Here is a 16,478-nt window from a genome sequence, read left to right on the forward strand (position 1 = left end):
CCAGAAGAGGGGGGTTGGAGCCCCTGGAACTGAAGTTATAGATGGCTGTAAGCTGCCATGTTGGCTTGGGGTCAAACTGGAGCCCTCTGGAAGAGCAGCCAGTAACTCGTAACCATTGTACTGTCTCTCTTGTTCTCTGTTGCTGTGACTGTGTCTGTGTGGGGTGTGTGCACGCGAGTGCATTGTCTACAGAGGTCAGAAGAGGGCATCAGAGCACCTGCAGCTGGAGTTACAGGCAGCCTAGAGCTTCCTGGGGTGACAGTGGTGTGAGGTTGTGGTTGTTCAGCTGAAATGTCCCTGTTCTCAGTACTCAGTACTCGAGGCTGCAGGATTCCCACATAAATATCATGATCCACACTTATGAAGGCTTTCAGAAGACTCAGGAAACTCCCTAAAATGGACTATTTTGTCGTGTTGTTTAGTTTCTTCCTGATTCTTCTTTATTTTGCTTTTTTAAGTTTTTAAATTAGCAGATAGTACTTACACCCAATAGTAAGTTTTATTATGACACGTTCTTTCATGTTTATAATAATGTAATGTTTAATCATATCCATCCCTCTTTCTTTCTCCTGTCCTCCCACTCCTACTGAATGCTTTCCTTTCCCTACTAGTCCCTGTTAATAATGTGCGACATTATTCCTGGGGACATATAAACAAACATCTATTCACCCTAAATAGGGAACTGATGACAGACCAAAGAACGGATGCCACCAAAGTCCATCGTGATGAACCAATGAGATTTATTGAGATTACGTACAGGGATGTCGGGGACCTTTGGGTGCCAGCCTCAGTGTCCCCTCGGGGTTCAGAAGAGTCACACGGTACTCAGATCTGAGGGTGAAAATGAACTCTTCACTATGTACTGTTCTGTGTCAGCTTCTTTATTCCTCTCCTGCTGGTCTCCTGTAAAGTTTTCAGTTTATACACACACACAAAACAAAGGCAATTCTTTGAGCTTGCACACACTTTATCTTTGAAGGTCCCAATGTGATCTATATCCTTCATATCTGACTCTTTTCCTGACTGTCTATCCTGCCAAATGGAAGGTGGTTGCAGGGAGGTGGTTTCTGATGTATCTAGGGAACGAAGCAGAGATTTGATTGTGGGAACCAAAGTTATTAGACTATGTGACTAAATTTCCCACTGGAGATCGCACAGAGTTGGTGGGGGGGATGACCCGATATACCACTACACAGGAAAGAGTTGTGTCCAGGAAGTCATACTCTGCTGAATCTTGCACCCAGGAAGAGTGCTCATGGCTTCACCAGAGATCCACTGTGAGAATCAGTCGGTATGCAAAAGGTGGTGGGCCTAGCGCCTTGCGAACTGGGTTTGCCTCCATCAGAATGCATTCATTCTTGTGGGTCAGCCTTCTGCCTCATCAGCTGCAGTCTCACTGCATGATTCCTGCAGACCGCAGCACAGAGACATGGGTGAAGGTTAAATACAGGAGCAGAAATGTCTCTGTGGCTTAGTGGTAGAGCCCTGTCTAGAATCCCCTTGAGGGGCAGGGGTGTGGCTCAGTGGTAGAGCCCTGCCTAGAATCCCCCTTGAGGGGCTGGATGTGGTGACATATCCCCCCCCCCTCATCACTCAAGGCAGGGCAGCACACAGCATGTTGGCTTTCGTTCCCAGCCTTTTGAAGATTCCTTGGGCCAGATCAAGTTTGCTACATGACATTTCATGTTTTCTTCCTTTTTAAATCTTGCTTTTGTTGGGATTGTGAATGTTACTTTAACATTTTATAATTGCTTATTGACATTGTAAAGAAATAAAATGATTTTGTTATCTCCTTAATGAACTTTTGTGTGTGTGTGTGTGTGTGTGTGTGTGTGTGTGTGTTTCTGTGCTGCATGCAGACCCCAGAGGAAGATGTCAGGTCATTCTGTCAAGATGGGATTTCTTACTGTTGTTGAAGATTTGGGGCTAGCCTGGCTGGCCAGCAAGGCCAGGGACATCTCCTGTGTCCACTTCCATCAGCACCGGAGTTACAGACATGGATAGGCATGCTAGCTTTCCAAATAGTTGGGTTCTGGGGATGCAAAGTCAGGCCTTCACATGTGGTGTAGCGAGCACGCTCCCCTCCTGAGCTGTGTCCCCAGCCCCTTGCGGAGACTCCATGTGCTACTCTTGTTCTCGAGACTCTCTGATCTCTGCATGTTTGTCCTAGTTTTTGTTCGGGTTGATTGACAGTGAGTGCATAGTTATGTCACATTCAAATAATGACAGCTTACTTGGTTCCCTTCTAGTCTTTGGTTCTAGAAACCCAACCCAGAATCTGGCACATGCCAGGTAGTCTACCACTAAGCTCCACTCTTGACCCTTCCTTCCCTTGTTTCTCTTTTAAGATTGATTTGTTTTTTGATTGTGTGTGTGCGTGTGCGTGCATGCACACACATGTACCACATATGGGTGACATACCCAAAGAGGCCAGAAAGGGATGTTGTTTGTTTTCCCTGAAGCTATAGTTACCCTTGAGCCACCATGTGGGTGCTGGGGTCTGAACTCGGGTCCTCGGAGCTGAGAGAGTACTCTGAGCTGCTGAACCATCTCTCTAGCCTCTTCTTTTCCTTTTCTTTCTTTATATTTTAGACAGGGTCTCATAGCCTATGCTGGACTCAAGCTCACTATGTCTGTAAGGATGACGTTGAGCTCCTGCTCCTATCTCCACCTCTGGAGTGCTGGCATTAAAAGCATGCAGCATCACATCCCGTTTATGCAGTGGTGGGGGCAGAACCCAGGGCTCAGTGCATGCTGAATAAACACTTGGCCAGCTGAGCCACATCTCCAGCCAATACACACCACAGTGTTCTGATTCACTTCAGATCCGAATTAATGGAGTCAGCTGATCATAGACCAACGCCTCTGAATCCAAGAGCTAAAATAAATTTCCGTTCCTTACACAGCAATCTAATCGAACAAACAAACAACCTCAAAACAATGTTATGGTGCATAGCAGGTGACTGGACACTGGCTGTGCCCAACTGTGGCATCTTCAGAGAGACGCTGCTAACTTACAAGAGACTGTGTGGTAAAGCCTTTGTCAAGAGGCACTCTCAGACTGAGTGGAGGGACTTTTTAAAGGGGGGAGGGGATGCTCTTCCAAAATGTCAGTATCCCAAACATGGAGGCATTCCAGACTGAAAGAGGCTATGTAGTGTGGTGCAGTGGGGCATGCTTGTCACCCCAGGAGAGCGAAGCCAAGGAAGGAGGACATTCAAGGTACAGACCTGTCTGGGTTAGACAGAAAGTTCCAGGACAGCCCCAGCTATGTAGGGAAACTTGATTTTAAGGAAACAGAAAAAGAAACAAGAGGCAGCTTCTGTAAAGGAGGCTTCAGGCAGTTACTACTAAACTAATGCTGACCCCGAACTGCACCCTCAGCTGGTAAGGGAAGTTCCCCTGACAAACCCACCAAGGGCACTGCAGGCTGAGGGTTCCGTGAGGAAAGCCTCCAACACTCACATCCACAAGCTGTGGATGGTGGCATGTAATCCCATGCTGAGGAGGAAGGAATGGGCAGATCTAGGGGCTGACTAGGGTCAGCCACCCTAGCCAATCAGTGAATGACCCTGAATCAGAAATTAAGGTGAGAGAGACTAAGGAATATACAGGACCTTAACTTCTGGGGGAGAACGCCCCCCCCCCTCTCTCTCTGTGTGTGTGTGTGTGTGTGTGTGTGTGTGTACAGATCAAATTAGAAGACCGTCAAGAGATAAAGTGTTGTGCAAATACCAGGCTTGTGGGTTGAGTAATCAGGCCTGCCTCTGTTCTTTGGAAGCAAAGGTAGGGTAACAGGCCGGTAGAAAACCCCCCTGACCTGCCCCCAACTCCGTGGCTTGGAAATTCCCACTCCCATAACTTAGGGTTGAAGGCCAAACAACACTTCCATTTGCGCTGTACTTTCCCATTAGCTAGCTCGCTGCCCATGCTCTCCTAGAAAGCTTGCCCGCTGCTCTCACTCGGAGGCAGACACCGTTCTGTGCTACCCCCCAACAGATCTCTTGTGTGAGGTCTTCGACTTTGCGGTTTCTTGGCTCCCAGTTCCTAAGACACCCATGTGCTGGAAAACCTTTCCATTAGTTTCATGACTTGGATAAGGCTCTTTCTGTGTCTGTGCTCCCCCTTGGGATCTGAGAAACCCTCTCCTTCATCTCCCGTCCACCAGAGACAGGCTCACCAATTGCTCAGCACCCCACCAACCAGTGGCAATTTGGTAAGTTTCCCCCTCGGTTGGTGTATATGATTCCTTGAGTAGTCTTTTTTTTTTTTAAAGATTTATTAATTAATTTATTTATTTATTATGTATACGACATTCTGCCTGCATGTATGCCTGCACACCAGAAGAGGGTGACAGATCTCATTACAGATGGTAGTAAGCCACCATGTGGTTGCTGGGAATTGAACTCAAGACCTCTGGAAGAGCAGCCAGCACTCTTAACCACTGAGCCATCTCTCCAGTCCCCTTGAGTAGTCTTTAAGGCTACGGCTGGCCTTTACTAACCCTGTTCTTGACCTTTTCTCTGGATGAGACTTCATCCCTGAGTTCAGTTTCCTGCCTTCTAGCATCACTTAAAAGACCTGGTACCAGGAGCTGAGTCTTCTCTGACTGTCCACCAAGTATGGTGATGATCCACTTATTCATAGGTCTTCTCTTAGACCTCTCTGAGTCTTGGGAATGCCCTCAACCACAAACTGTGGTACCATTCTCCTCTCTCTCCTCTCTCTCTCTCTCTCTCTCTCTCTGTCTCTCTCTCTCTCTCTCTGTCTCTCTCTCTGTGTGTGTGTGTTGGTTTGAGTTAAAATGACACTCATAGGGAGTGGCATTATCAGAGGTGTAGCCTTGTTAGAGTAAGTGTGGCTTTGTTGCAGAAGATGTGTGTATGCCACTGGGGGCTTTGAGGTTCCAGCAGCTCAAGCCAGGCCCAGCAGCTCACTGTCTCTTCCTGCTGCCTGTGGATCCAGATGTAGAACTCCCAGCTACCTCTCCAGCGCCATGTCTACACCATGCTTCCTGCCATGACAATAATGGACTAAACCTCCAAACCATAAGCCAGTCATCCATTGGAACGGGGTGGTCCATTTCCCCTTGTGCTGCCTTTTAGAAAACCTCAAACCCTTCACCTGGCATCCAACCTAAAGGATCCCAAACTTATTTGGTTTTACAGTTGGATCTGGCCTCACTATCCCAATCCAAATGGCTGCCTAGTGGCACTCTGGATCCCAGTAGTTTTTGGAATCTTTACAAGTACTGTAAATAATCAGGGGAATAAAGAGAGATTCTCTACACTCAAGCCTTTTCTTAATTCCAAGCTTATACAATACCTAGATGATCTTCTCTGTATCCATCCCTACAAATTAGCTAGGCTGACACATCTTCTCTACTCAACTTCCTGTCCGTCTGCAGACATAGGGTCTCACCCTCTAAGGTCCAGATGTCTACCCTCACGTTGCTTATGTGGGACTATTATTCCAACTCTTAAGGCCATCAGCCCAGATAGAAAAGACGTAATCCAGTCACTCTTAGTCCTTATATCCTTTCTAGAGTGGCTGTTTCCTTATGCTCTTTGACTCCCTTTCTCCCTTCCTGATCACCCCTATATATGACATGGCTCTTGGCCTCCACATGAGTCCATCCTTTCACCCACTGGCAAGCCTTTCTGCAAGCTTCAACAGGCCCCTCCTCCAGGCCCTGGCTCCACACATTCCAGATATCGGAGGGATATGTGCTCAGGGTCCTGGATCGCCAACTGGGAACCTTCTTTTGTGCCCATTGCATATTTATCAAAACAACTAGATCATATTGTCTAATGATGGACACCTTTCCTGTGTGCTCTGACCATGGCCAAACTCTTTATTTGTGAATCAAAGATGTTAACCATGCTGGGCCGTGGTGGCGCACACCTTTAATCCCAGCTCTTGGGAAACAGAGGCAGGGAGATCTCTGTGAGTTCAAGGCCAGCTTGGTCTACAGAGTGAGTTCCAAGATAGGCAGGACTACATGGTGAAACCCTGTCTCAAACACACACACACGCACACACGCACACAAGTTAACCTTCAGGTCACCTACCTCTATCTTCTCTTCTCACCACCTATCCTATCTCATAATGTACAAGGTTTCCAAACACTACCCTCTTCCCAAGTTCTCTCCCTTCAGGTAGCATCAATAAAGGATGCCACACTTACCTTTCAGCCATGCCCACCTCTCAACATTTCAAAGCTCCTCCACTCGTCAATACCGGGATACTGCTCATCTCATTCTTGCACTGAGACCTTAGAATAGCTACTACGTCATCCCACAACATACATGAGGGCCTTGCACCGCAGACTACCTACACCTGATACACAGATGACAGCTACTTCCTATGCAGGGGTTCCAAAAGGCAGGATGCGCCATCATCTGGGACACCCAAGGTGCTTAAGGAACCACCTTATTGAGCCCTCCCAACTCAGCCACAAACCAACAGACGGAACTACTAGTTCTTTTTTAGATGTATTTATTTATTATACATACAGTGTTCTGCCTCCATGTGTGCCTGCAGGCCAGAAGAGGGAACCAGATCTCATTACAGATGATTGTGGGCTACCATGTGGTTGCTTAGGGACTTAAAACTCAGGACCTCTGGACAGCACAGCTGGTGCCATCTCTCCAGCTCCTAGTTCTTACCCATGCCTTGAACTAGCAAAGGGACACTCTCTAAATCTCTTCGCAGACTTCATGTATGCCTTTCATATCCCTCTGTCACACACAGCCATCTGGAAGGAGCATGGACTGCTAACAACAAAGGGAGGACCAATAACCAGCTCATGGCCATGCTGAAGGCCATAGAAATTGTGCACTGCCAAACACACCAGTGGACAACTCCGTCATCTCCAGGGAAATAACTGAGCCAATGAGGTGACCAGAGCTACAGCTTGTGGAGGCGTGGCTCCCTCTCACATTCCCTGTGGCATCCTTTACAGCTAACGTCTTCACTATCATCCTCAGACACTCAGCAAATCCTACACTGTGTGCACCAGCTCTTCACCCTGATAGCCCGGCTTTGTCTCACTTCTCACTTCACTGAGGCCCATCTACAGCTCCTTCTCAAGGATTTGTCCTCTTCTTCCTCCTCTTCCTCCTCCTCCTTCCTCCTCATCCTTTGAGATAGGATTTCTTTGTGTAGCCCTAGCTATCCTGGAACTCACTTTGTAGATCAGGCTGGCCTCAAACTCACAGAGATCCTCCTGCCTCTGCCTACTAAGCTCTGGGATTAAAGGCGCATGCCACCACACCTGACTAGACTTGTCCTTCTTAAAGGCCATCACTGCCTCTTGCAAGATCTGTCAGGGGATCTCACCCAGGGATAGACTGGCAACTCAATTTTACCCACGTGCCCACTGTCAGAAGAATCTGATACTTCCTGGTTCTGGTGGGCTCTTTTTCAGGGTGACTGGAAACATTCCCTACCACCAACAAAAGGGCTCAAATAGTCTCAGATCTCCCTTTAATCCCAGCACTCGGGAGGCAGAGGCAGGCGGATCTCTGTGAATTCGAGGCCAGCCTGGTCTACAAGAGCTAGTTCCAGGACAGGCTCTAAAAAAGCTGCAGAGAAACCCTGTCTCGAAAAACCAAAAAAAAAAAAAAAAAAAAAAAAAAAAAAAGGAAAATAGTCTCAGATCTCTTTTGAGAAATCATCCCTTACTTTGAAGTTCCACTTTCCCTTCAACTATGCAATGGCCTGAGTTTACTTCTCAAATTCCTCAGACTTTATCCAAAGCTCTTAAGATCCCTTGGCATTTCCATATCCCTTATCATCCCTACTCCTCATGGAAGGTCAAGCAAACCAATCATTGACCCAAAACCTTCTTACTATGTATTCACAAGAACTTCACCTAGACTGGGTAAAGCTTCTGCCCCTCGCTCTCCTAGGCTGAGGGTCCTCCCCAAACGGCCTCTCTCCATTTCTTTGTTTGAGTTTCTCAGCCTTTACATCTCCCCACTCACCTGAATAGTCTCCTGCTCACCTACCTGCACTCTATGCTCCAGATAGTCACCAACCATTTTTCTCTGCTCCCCTCCCTTTCTCCCCCTCCCTTTCATCCCTCTCCCATGGTCTCCAAGCTCCCAGTTTACTCAGGAGATCTTGTCTTTTTCTACTTCCCATGTATATTAAACCCATGTATGTCTCTCTTAGGGTCCTCATTGTTATCTAGATTGTCTGTGGTTGTGAACTGTAGGTTTCACCAACCATTCTTTACCTTGGCCATCTGACCACTCCAACCCATCATCTTTTAATATTGGGAACCTGATTCTTTTCTCGTTCCCAGATCAGTGACCCCCCTACTCCTCTCCCCTAAGGGAAAGGCCCCTTCAGAGTCATCCTCACCACTCCTACTGCTGCTAAACTCGAGGGCCTCTCCAAACAGAATATACTGCTGGCATCTTAAACCCATCTGTAAACAGAGACTGCTTGTTCGTTTCCCAGCCACTCAGACCCTAATAAGCACACAGAAACTTTATTAATTACAACACTGTTCAGCCAGTAGCTTAAGTATAGTCCTACCTAGCTCTTACATCTTGCATTTCTAATAATCTATGTATCACCATGAAGCTGTGGTTTTCTGGAAAGTTTCCAGCGGCATCTTTCTTCTTTCTCCTTTGGAAACTACATGGCATCTCTTTGACTCTGCCCTCCCCCTCTCTGCACTCTGATTTCCTGCCTGACTTTACTCTGCTAAGACATTGTGGCCTATACAGTTTTATTCATCAACCAATAAAAGCAGTACATATACAGAAGGAAATCCCACATCACCCTTCACTCCAAAACTTCAAAACAATGGGATGGATCTTTATTTTACGCTTCAGCTCCCTCAGGCCCTTGTTCCTGTAAACTTCAGAAGACATAGAGACTGCCTTGCCAGGCGGTGGTGGCGCACGCCTTTAATCCCAATACTCGGGAGGCAGAGGCAGGCGGATCTCTGAGTTCGAGGCCAGCCTGGTCTACAAGAGCTAGTTCCAGGACAGGCTCTAGAAACTACAGGGAAACCCTGTCTCGAAAAAACAAAAACAAACAAACAAAAAAACCATAGAGACTGCCTTTGATCTCAGAAGAGCAAGGCTTCACACAGTTGATCGTGGCCAGCTCTACTCTATTGGGTCTTGCTCCCTCCTTCTCTGTTTCTTCCTCTCTACACCTTGGCCCTGAAAAATTTTTTAAATAAAAAGATGTATCTTAGTTTCTTGTCACTTTTTAAACTGTTGTGGTGTAGTATAAGCAATTACTTTCCAAGCAAAATAAAATTTTTGAGGGCTGGAGTCAAGTTTAGCGGTAGTGTGCTTGCCTAGCGTGTATGGGGCTCTGGGTTTAACTCCCACTAGCAGGTGAAAAATATTTTAAAAGACTGTTGCCCCCATCCCATCTCAGGTGGACATCAAGTGACTTCCTTCGTCACTTCTCCTCCTAGCACTTTCAGACAGGGTCACTGAACATGGCTGGGAAGGCTGGCTGGCCAGTGGAGCGCCAAATCTCCCTGCTCCACCTGTCTCTCTCTGTTTCCTGGCTCTGGGGTTGCAGGCTCTCTGCTGGGCCTGGCCCTTCATGGTGCTGAGGATAAAAGCTCAGGTCCTCACGTTTCCAGAACAAACTTTGCTGACTGAGCATCTTCCTAGCCCTCTTCAGTTTGCTTTGGGTTTTGCGGTATTTTTGTTGTTGTTGTTGTTTTGTTTTTGTTTTGTTTTTTGTTGTTCAGACAGGGGTTCACTCTATAATCAGGCTGCCCCAAAACCCTAGGCCCCGCCTCCTGTCTTCCCAAAAGCTTGGATTGCAGGTGTCAGCCTCCGCTTCTGGCTGCAAAGAATTTTCGTGTGTGTTTTTAATATCCTACTCAGTAGTGTTGCAAAGAAACAGCCTGCCTCCATCTTAGGTTTAAGATCCATTTTATAGGGTGTGTTCCTGTTTACGACTGAACTCTGTTTTTCACGGATTGGGCTATGCCCTCCCTGTAACCCTATCTACAAGTGGTTCTGTACTGCCAGTTCCAGGAAATGGCAACCATGTCTTTGTTTCAAAAGATTTTTCATAGCCATCTTGTAACCCTACCTTTGTTTCCACTGTTGCCATGACTACCTTGTTAGGCCCACTTTGCCCCTTGCAACCTGCCTTTGTTTTAGGTCATTATGACTAACCTTCATGCTATGTTCTGTTCCTGTAACCCCACCCATTTTGCCCACCAGAACCCACATTTGAAAACCCCTCAGCTATTAAAAACCTTGTCCTTTCTCACAGTCAATGCCTGAACTCTTGAATCCTACCTTAGGGGGAGGCAGCTGGTGTACACAAATAAAGACTTGCTTTAATTGCGTGTTTACTTTTATTAATTTAGCCATGATTTAGGATGGTGGTTTTTCTCCTCAAATCTTTGGGATCAATAGTTGACACCCAAATTTTCTAACCATTTCCTACACATATGTATATATTTAATATGAAGCAATTTCACTTTTAAAAAATTGTTACCATCTGTCAATGAAAATTCACAAGTTTCCCAATTTTTTGTTTGTTTGTTTGAACTCTTGTTGGACTGGACTACATTTCCCTAGGTGCATGGGGCAAGCCCGGTGGATGGAGAGAGTTCAGTTTTCGATGAAGACAGCTGATCTATGGTCCTCAGGCATATTGGGAAATGTAGGCCAACACCACATGGAAGGAGAAGGTGGGGCTTGCTAGAGGACCTGCCTGAGACCTGGGCTTCAAGAGGGGAAGACTGACCTAGCTTCCCAGATAGGAAGTAACTGAGGGAACCCGAGTGTTCCCAGTGTCTGACCACAGCTCTGGAAGTTGTGAGACGTAAGGTTGGAGTGGATGTCTCTACTCTCTGGAATGAGCTTGATGAACCGATGCCCAGGGAAAGCAGGTCTGAGAACCCTGGTCAACACAAAACAAGATTAAAGGGTAGGACCTAGAGCACACCTTCATTTTTCCTTATCTCTCTGCTGAGCAATGGCAGGGCTCAGGGTGCACGAGTACACCAAACATCTGTGCACAACTACGTGTTCCTATGCGCATGTGCTCCCCAACATTCTGTATTTGAAAAAGACAAGTACAAGTATCCAAAGTCAGGGTCTGGTGCTTCCTCATTTCCCCCAGCAAAATAAAGGTCAGATGTCACCATAGTCCCTCAAATTATATTATAGAAGGGTTTATTGGCACTGAGTTTAGCTTCAAGGACAGCTTGAAGCTTCGAGGACAGATGGGGACATGGGGACGTTGCATAGGCTATGTCTCAGGGGAGCCCAACCATCCAGGATTGGTGGCACTTGGGGGGCCCAAGGAAGGTTCAAGATGCATGGTGCACTATATAGGGTGCAAAGCGCAAGGCATAAAGCGTGGGGCTAAGGGCGCACGACGTAGGTGTGGTGAACATTACATTGAAAAGTTTTGACTTACTCTGTTTGAGAGACCAAAAGCAAAGAGTGCCTCTAACACGATGAGCTCCTGTCAGCCCACTTCCCTTATCCCGACCCCAGATGTGAGACTCTTCTTAAAGTGACCGATCATGTAAAATGTGCTGTTCTAGCAAGATAGTAAGACTGCTATTTCTGCTTTTGTAATCAAACTTGCTTAGTCTACTCAAAAGATGACCAGGACGACTGCAAATAAGCCCCTGCCCTACACGTAGGCAGACTACATGTAATCTTGTGGAGTTTGCCTTTATAAGCTCAGGGCTGATATGGCTAGGGGCTGCATCTTTGGAGTTCTCTCAAGGGCACACCTGGCCTCAACCACCCTGGGTGCCAATATCTAAAATATAAAGCCTTTTCTTATTAAAATTTATTCATGGTTATTGTAAACTTCTGAGCGACTCCAGACAGCAGGGTACACGGAGCAGAATGTGTCTTAAGAGCTCTGAGGCAAGGACTGGCTCTCTAGAAAGGGTACTCGCAGACGAAGTAGAGGCGCCGCTCACAGTCATGGTCCCACCAGGAACCGTCGTCTGAGGCCTGCGCCACGCAGTTCTCCAGGACGCCGCCATTGGGCTGATCCGGGCTGAGTGGATGTGATGCCGCGCTAGGATGGGCGCCAGGCTCCGGGCTGGGCGCGCGGTGCCAGGCGAAGAAGGACACGCGCTGGCCGTTCTCGAAAAGGTAGAGCCCTTCCGAGCGCCGGTCGTTCACGCCCAGCCACACCGGCCAGTTGTAGGGGGCGAGCGAAGCGCGCAAGTACCGGCCTAGTGCATCCATTTGCTGGCGGTCTGCCGGCTGCGCTAGGTTCCCGCCCCGCGCTTTGCACCGCGCCTGCGCGGCCGCCTGGGTCTCGAAGTCCCGCGAGAGCAGGAAGCACTTGTGGCCCAGGCGCATGCCCTTCAGACAGCCTGTGTGCATGGTGAGGCGGAGTCAGAACATTGGGGCAAGAGGGGGCGGGGCCAGAGCGAAGCTCTGGATGATCAATGAGGCGGAACCAAGGTTTCGAGAGGCGGGGAGGGAGGGGCCTGTAGGTAAAGGGAGGAGCCAAAGTAGTTGATTGGTGCCTGAGGGTGGAGGGAGGGGCCAGGTAAATAAGAGTTGGACTGCGATGGCCAATGAGGTAGAGGCAGGCATGCTGGGGGCGGGGGCAAAACTCTGGGGTAAGACAGACCAATGAAGCAGAGCCAGGGCTGCAGGGGGCGGGGTCAGAGCCTTAGGGGCTGAAGAGGGCGGAGTCAGAGTAAAAAGTGAAGCTAAGACAAGGGTGGTAGGGGCGTGGCTAATTAGGGGAGGCAGAGCATTGAGGGCAGAGAGGGCGTGGATAATGGGAGGGATTAGAACTTCAGAGACCAATGAAGCCTGGCCATGCTGTCAGGGGCAGGACCCAAGCGTTTTGTGGGTTTATAAAAGGGTGGGGTCAGAGGGCAGTCTTATTAGAGCGGCAGCGTCTAACGAAGTGGCCTTAGAGAGGCGTGGCCGGGGTGTGGCGGTACCAGACAGTGAGTGGGTGGAGCTTCAAGGGTGCGGCACAGGTTGAAGCGAGGAGTGTCTCACCCACTTTATAATCCAGCTACAGATGTGCCAGCACATCCCAGTTCTGTGAGAAACCTCTAGTTTCCTGACACCCTTGGTCCCCAGGTGTTCAGACCTCCCTGGGGCGCCTCCTCCCACCTATGCACTCTTGGTGCTGCTGAGACTCACCCTCCAGGCGGCCGTGCTCCTGCTCAGCCCGGACCTGTGCCTCCTTTAGGGCTTGCACGGAGTCGTGGGAATCACTTGTAGCATCTCGCAGCTGCCGCAGTCCCTGGGTCAGCTGGACCACACGGGTGTCCAAAGTGTGCAGACGAATATGCAATTGGTGTAGGCCTGCATCCAGGCCAGACAAGCGGCTCACTGTGAAGGGACAGGATAGTCATAGTCAACTGGAGGCACCATCAGGGGTCCTAAGGAAAAGGGAGGACATGGCCCTCCGACTCCCAAAGATGGAATGGGTGAGGTAATCTTGACTATATAGATGAGATTCAGTGGTTTGGGGTCTTGACAGGCATGTATGGGGGGAGACCTGGGGCTCCCTTGATATGTCTGAGAGACATATGGGTCAGTGATTGGCAGACAGGCCATCCTGGCTTCTGGATACTCACAGATGTAATTGATGGTGTCCTCTGGTGTGGGAGAAGGGCTAGGGAAAGGGTTGGAACTGGAAATAGGTGATGTGGTTTCCTCTTCCTCTTCTTCCCCTTGGGTCTCCTTGGTCCCCAAGACCTCTTCGCCTTCAGAATTTCCAGCAAGACTGTCATTACTTCCCATCCCAATGGGCAGCCCCAGGGCCTCCTGTAAATTGTGGGACAGAGAACACACATCAGTCTCCTCACCTACTCTCTCAGCTCTTTCTCTGAACCCCTTGCCCCATCTAAGCCCCAATATATTTTTTTGGCCCATCTCTGCAACCCTTCATCCCAAGCCCAACACTCACCTTCAACATCAGTGACTCCCGCTTTCGCTCTTCCTCCAGGGCACCTCCCCAGCCTCCCTCCCAGTCCCTCCCAGGACCCCGGGCTCCATGGCCAAAACCCAAAAGCTGAGGGACCACTAGGGCCCCCAAAAGCCAGGCTGCCTGCATCCAGCTGGGCTTCCCAGCACTCAAACTAGTAAAGGTCAGAATGACTGGGATAGATAGGACTGGGGGGGGGGCAGGGGTTCTCAGACTGGCTAGTGTCTGTCTATGGGCAAATCACTAGCCTCTTGATCCTCCACTCTGCTTGTCTCTCTCTTCTGCCTCCCTCCCGATGATCTGGTCTGTCTCAACTTTTGGTCTCCTCAGATTCTCTTGGTGTGTCTCCCCGCCCCTCTTGGCTTCCAGGAGGCTCTGCCTCTGTGGCCGGAAACCTCCAACGTTCCAAAGCTTGATCCCGCCTTGGGTCTCCCCACACCCACTCCGTGCCACTTTCCAGAACTGTTTCTGCCCCTTTTTGCTCCCTTTTGCAAGTATAAGCACTTAGATGGACAGAAGAAAGATGGAGAACATTCTGTAGGGCATCCTTGATACTGGCAGGCCTCAGCCTTGGTCCATGAGCCTTCTTAGAACAAAGCAGGCCACAATAGGATGCTGGCTTTGGCTTTGTTCCTTTCTCCGCCTCCTGGCCATTCCTGAGGAGGGAGCAGACTGCAGGGTATGCTAAGGTTGTTATTATCCATGGTCACTACTGACCACACAGCCTGATGAAGGAGACTCTTCTGCCATTCTCAGGCTCCAGGTTCTCCCAGACCCCACCCCGATGGTCTATCCTTGCCCTGCCAGCCCTTGTGTATGCCTGCTTGTGGAGACATGTGTGAACAGCATCATGTGTACAGCTTGAAATCTGTAACTCCAAGGTTCCCCTGCAGGCCAGGCCCTGAGCAGGCTAATGCTGGGGTGGGAGGTGGTGGTGGGCCCAGTGGTCCCCATCAAAGAGAAGAAGGGGTGGACAGTCAGAGCAGGTATCTCCAGGAAGTGAACTAACCAAGCACTGGGCTCTGAGCAGAGAACATTTTACAAGCTGCCTCACCCCAGCCTAGACCACTGCAGTCCCCTCCCCCTGCTCTCCCCCTCCTTCCTCCAAGCCCCTCCAATCTGGGCTGCTTGCCTGCTGCAGCCAGAGCAATCCTTCCAAACCATAAATCAGATCACATTACTCCCCACGCCCCTGCTTCCTCACCTTCCCATCAGAAGCAGGAGAGAAGCCAAACCTGGGCCTCAGTGCTCAGTACAGCCTGCAGCGCTAGGGCCTGGGAGAGAAGCATTTTCTGCAGGCTCACCTCATCTCCCCTCACCCTCCACCTCAGCTGTGTCCTCCCTATCCTTTTCCTCCTGCAGACTCTTCCCTCAGCTCCTCCTCATCGCTGGAGTCTCAGCTCTGAGCGCCATATGAGATGCTTTTCTAAAACGCCCCCTTTTCTTCAAGGTATGATCCAACCAGTATGGCCTTGTTTATTTACATCTGCTTCTTGCAGACCAAGGCTTGGATTCTCGGGTAGTTCTGTATCCCCAAGTCAAAGCAGGGTTTCCAAGAACCTAATAAGTGCTCAGTTAAAGCTGTTGAATAAGAAGGTTCCTGGCAGAGTAACAACAGCTTGGTCAAAGGCCTCAGAGACAGACTTTTGTATTTAGGTTACACCTGAGTTCTCAAAGTGTCTGCCTAGGTAGAGGTACTGAAGCCCGTGGGAGGATCCAGTGCTGGGGAAGTAGAAGGCTGTGCCATGCTCACTCCATGCCCGCACCATAAGTCCTGCAGGGCTTTTCCAACTATAGTCCAGCAGGTCTCGCCAATTCATGAGCCAGAGCTCTAGGGGCCCAGGCTCTGCATGGAAAAAGCAATGAAGCTCAGAGAGGGGACATGGCAGTCTTATAGAGCCCTATAGTGGCATCTAGCCAAGACTGCTAGCTCCAAGCAGGTGCCTTACATCAGCCCTTGGCTGCTGGGAGCCCTACGAGGGGTCTTGGAAAGGAACACACCAGTTTTCAAGAAAGCCTGGAACATGGAGGGCAGAGTGACCTTGGGCAGCCTCCTGGCTCCCTCAGAGCCTCTCAGATGCTTGTCAATAGCGCAGAGGTCCCTCACCAGAGGCTGGAGACCTCCACATAATAACAGCCCTGTAAACTGTTGAGTGTGCATAGCCACTCAGTCCTGGTGCCAGCACCGACAGCTGTCCTCCATGGGCTCAGCTGCTCAGCACCTGGGTGGGTACATCAAGATGAGGGCCTCTCAGGCACTAACTCGGCTTATCCCAGGATGCTCCCGAGAGCCCGCAGCTGCAGATGGACCCAGAAGCTACCTGGAACCACCATCTGTAGGTGATGGTGTTCCCTCGTGGCTCTAGGGATGCAGCTGGAATTGGGACGAAGGAGAAGTCAGGACTGAAGAAGGCTGCAGGGTGATGAATGGATCTGCCTTGCCTCTATAAATGTACCAAGCACCAGACGCTAACCCCCTGCACACTCTTAGCTTTATGTGCCCATATGTGTGAAATTAGAGGTGATATATGATGAGTGAAGATA

At 49.4% G+C, this 16,478-nt stretch overlaps 1 protein-coding gene across 1 annotated transcript; it reads right to left on the bottom strand.

The window, feature by feature from the left end:
- Positions 1 to 11,162: 11,162 nt before the first annotated feature.
- On the bottom strand, positions 11,163 to 14,223 carry Clec11a (C-type lectin domain containing 11A). Its single transcript, XM_038313946.1, has 4 exons — positions 13,917 to 14,223; positions 13,585 to 13,774; positions 13,145 to 13,336; positions 11,163 to 12,351 (listed from the first exon to the last, which is right to left on the bottom strand). The coding sequence occupies exons 1-4, from the start codon at positions 14,061 to 14,063 to the stop codon at positions 11,906 to 11,908; spliced, it is 975 nt and encodes a 324-aa protein (XP_038169874.1). The 5' UTR covers positions 14,064 to 14,223; the 3' UTR covers positions 11,163 to 11,905.
- Positions 14,224 to 16,478: the final 2,255 nt, after the last annotated feature.

Source organism: Arvicola amphibius, chromosome 12, assembly GCF_903992535.2.
Source record: "Arvicola amphibius chromosome 12, mArvAmp1.2, whole genome shotgun sequence".
NCBI lineage: Eukaryota > Metazoa > Chordata > Mammalia > Rodentia > Cricetidae > Arvicola > Arvicola amphibius.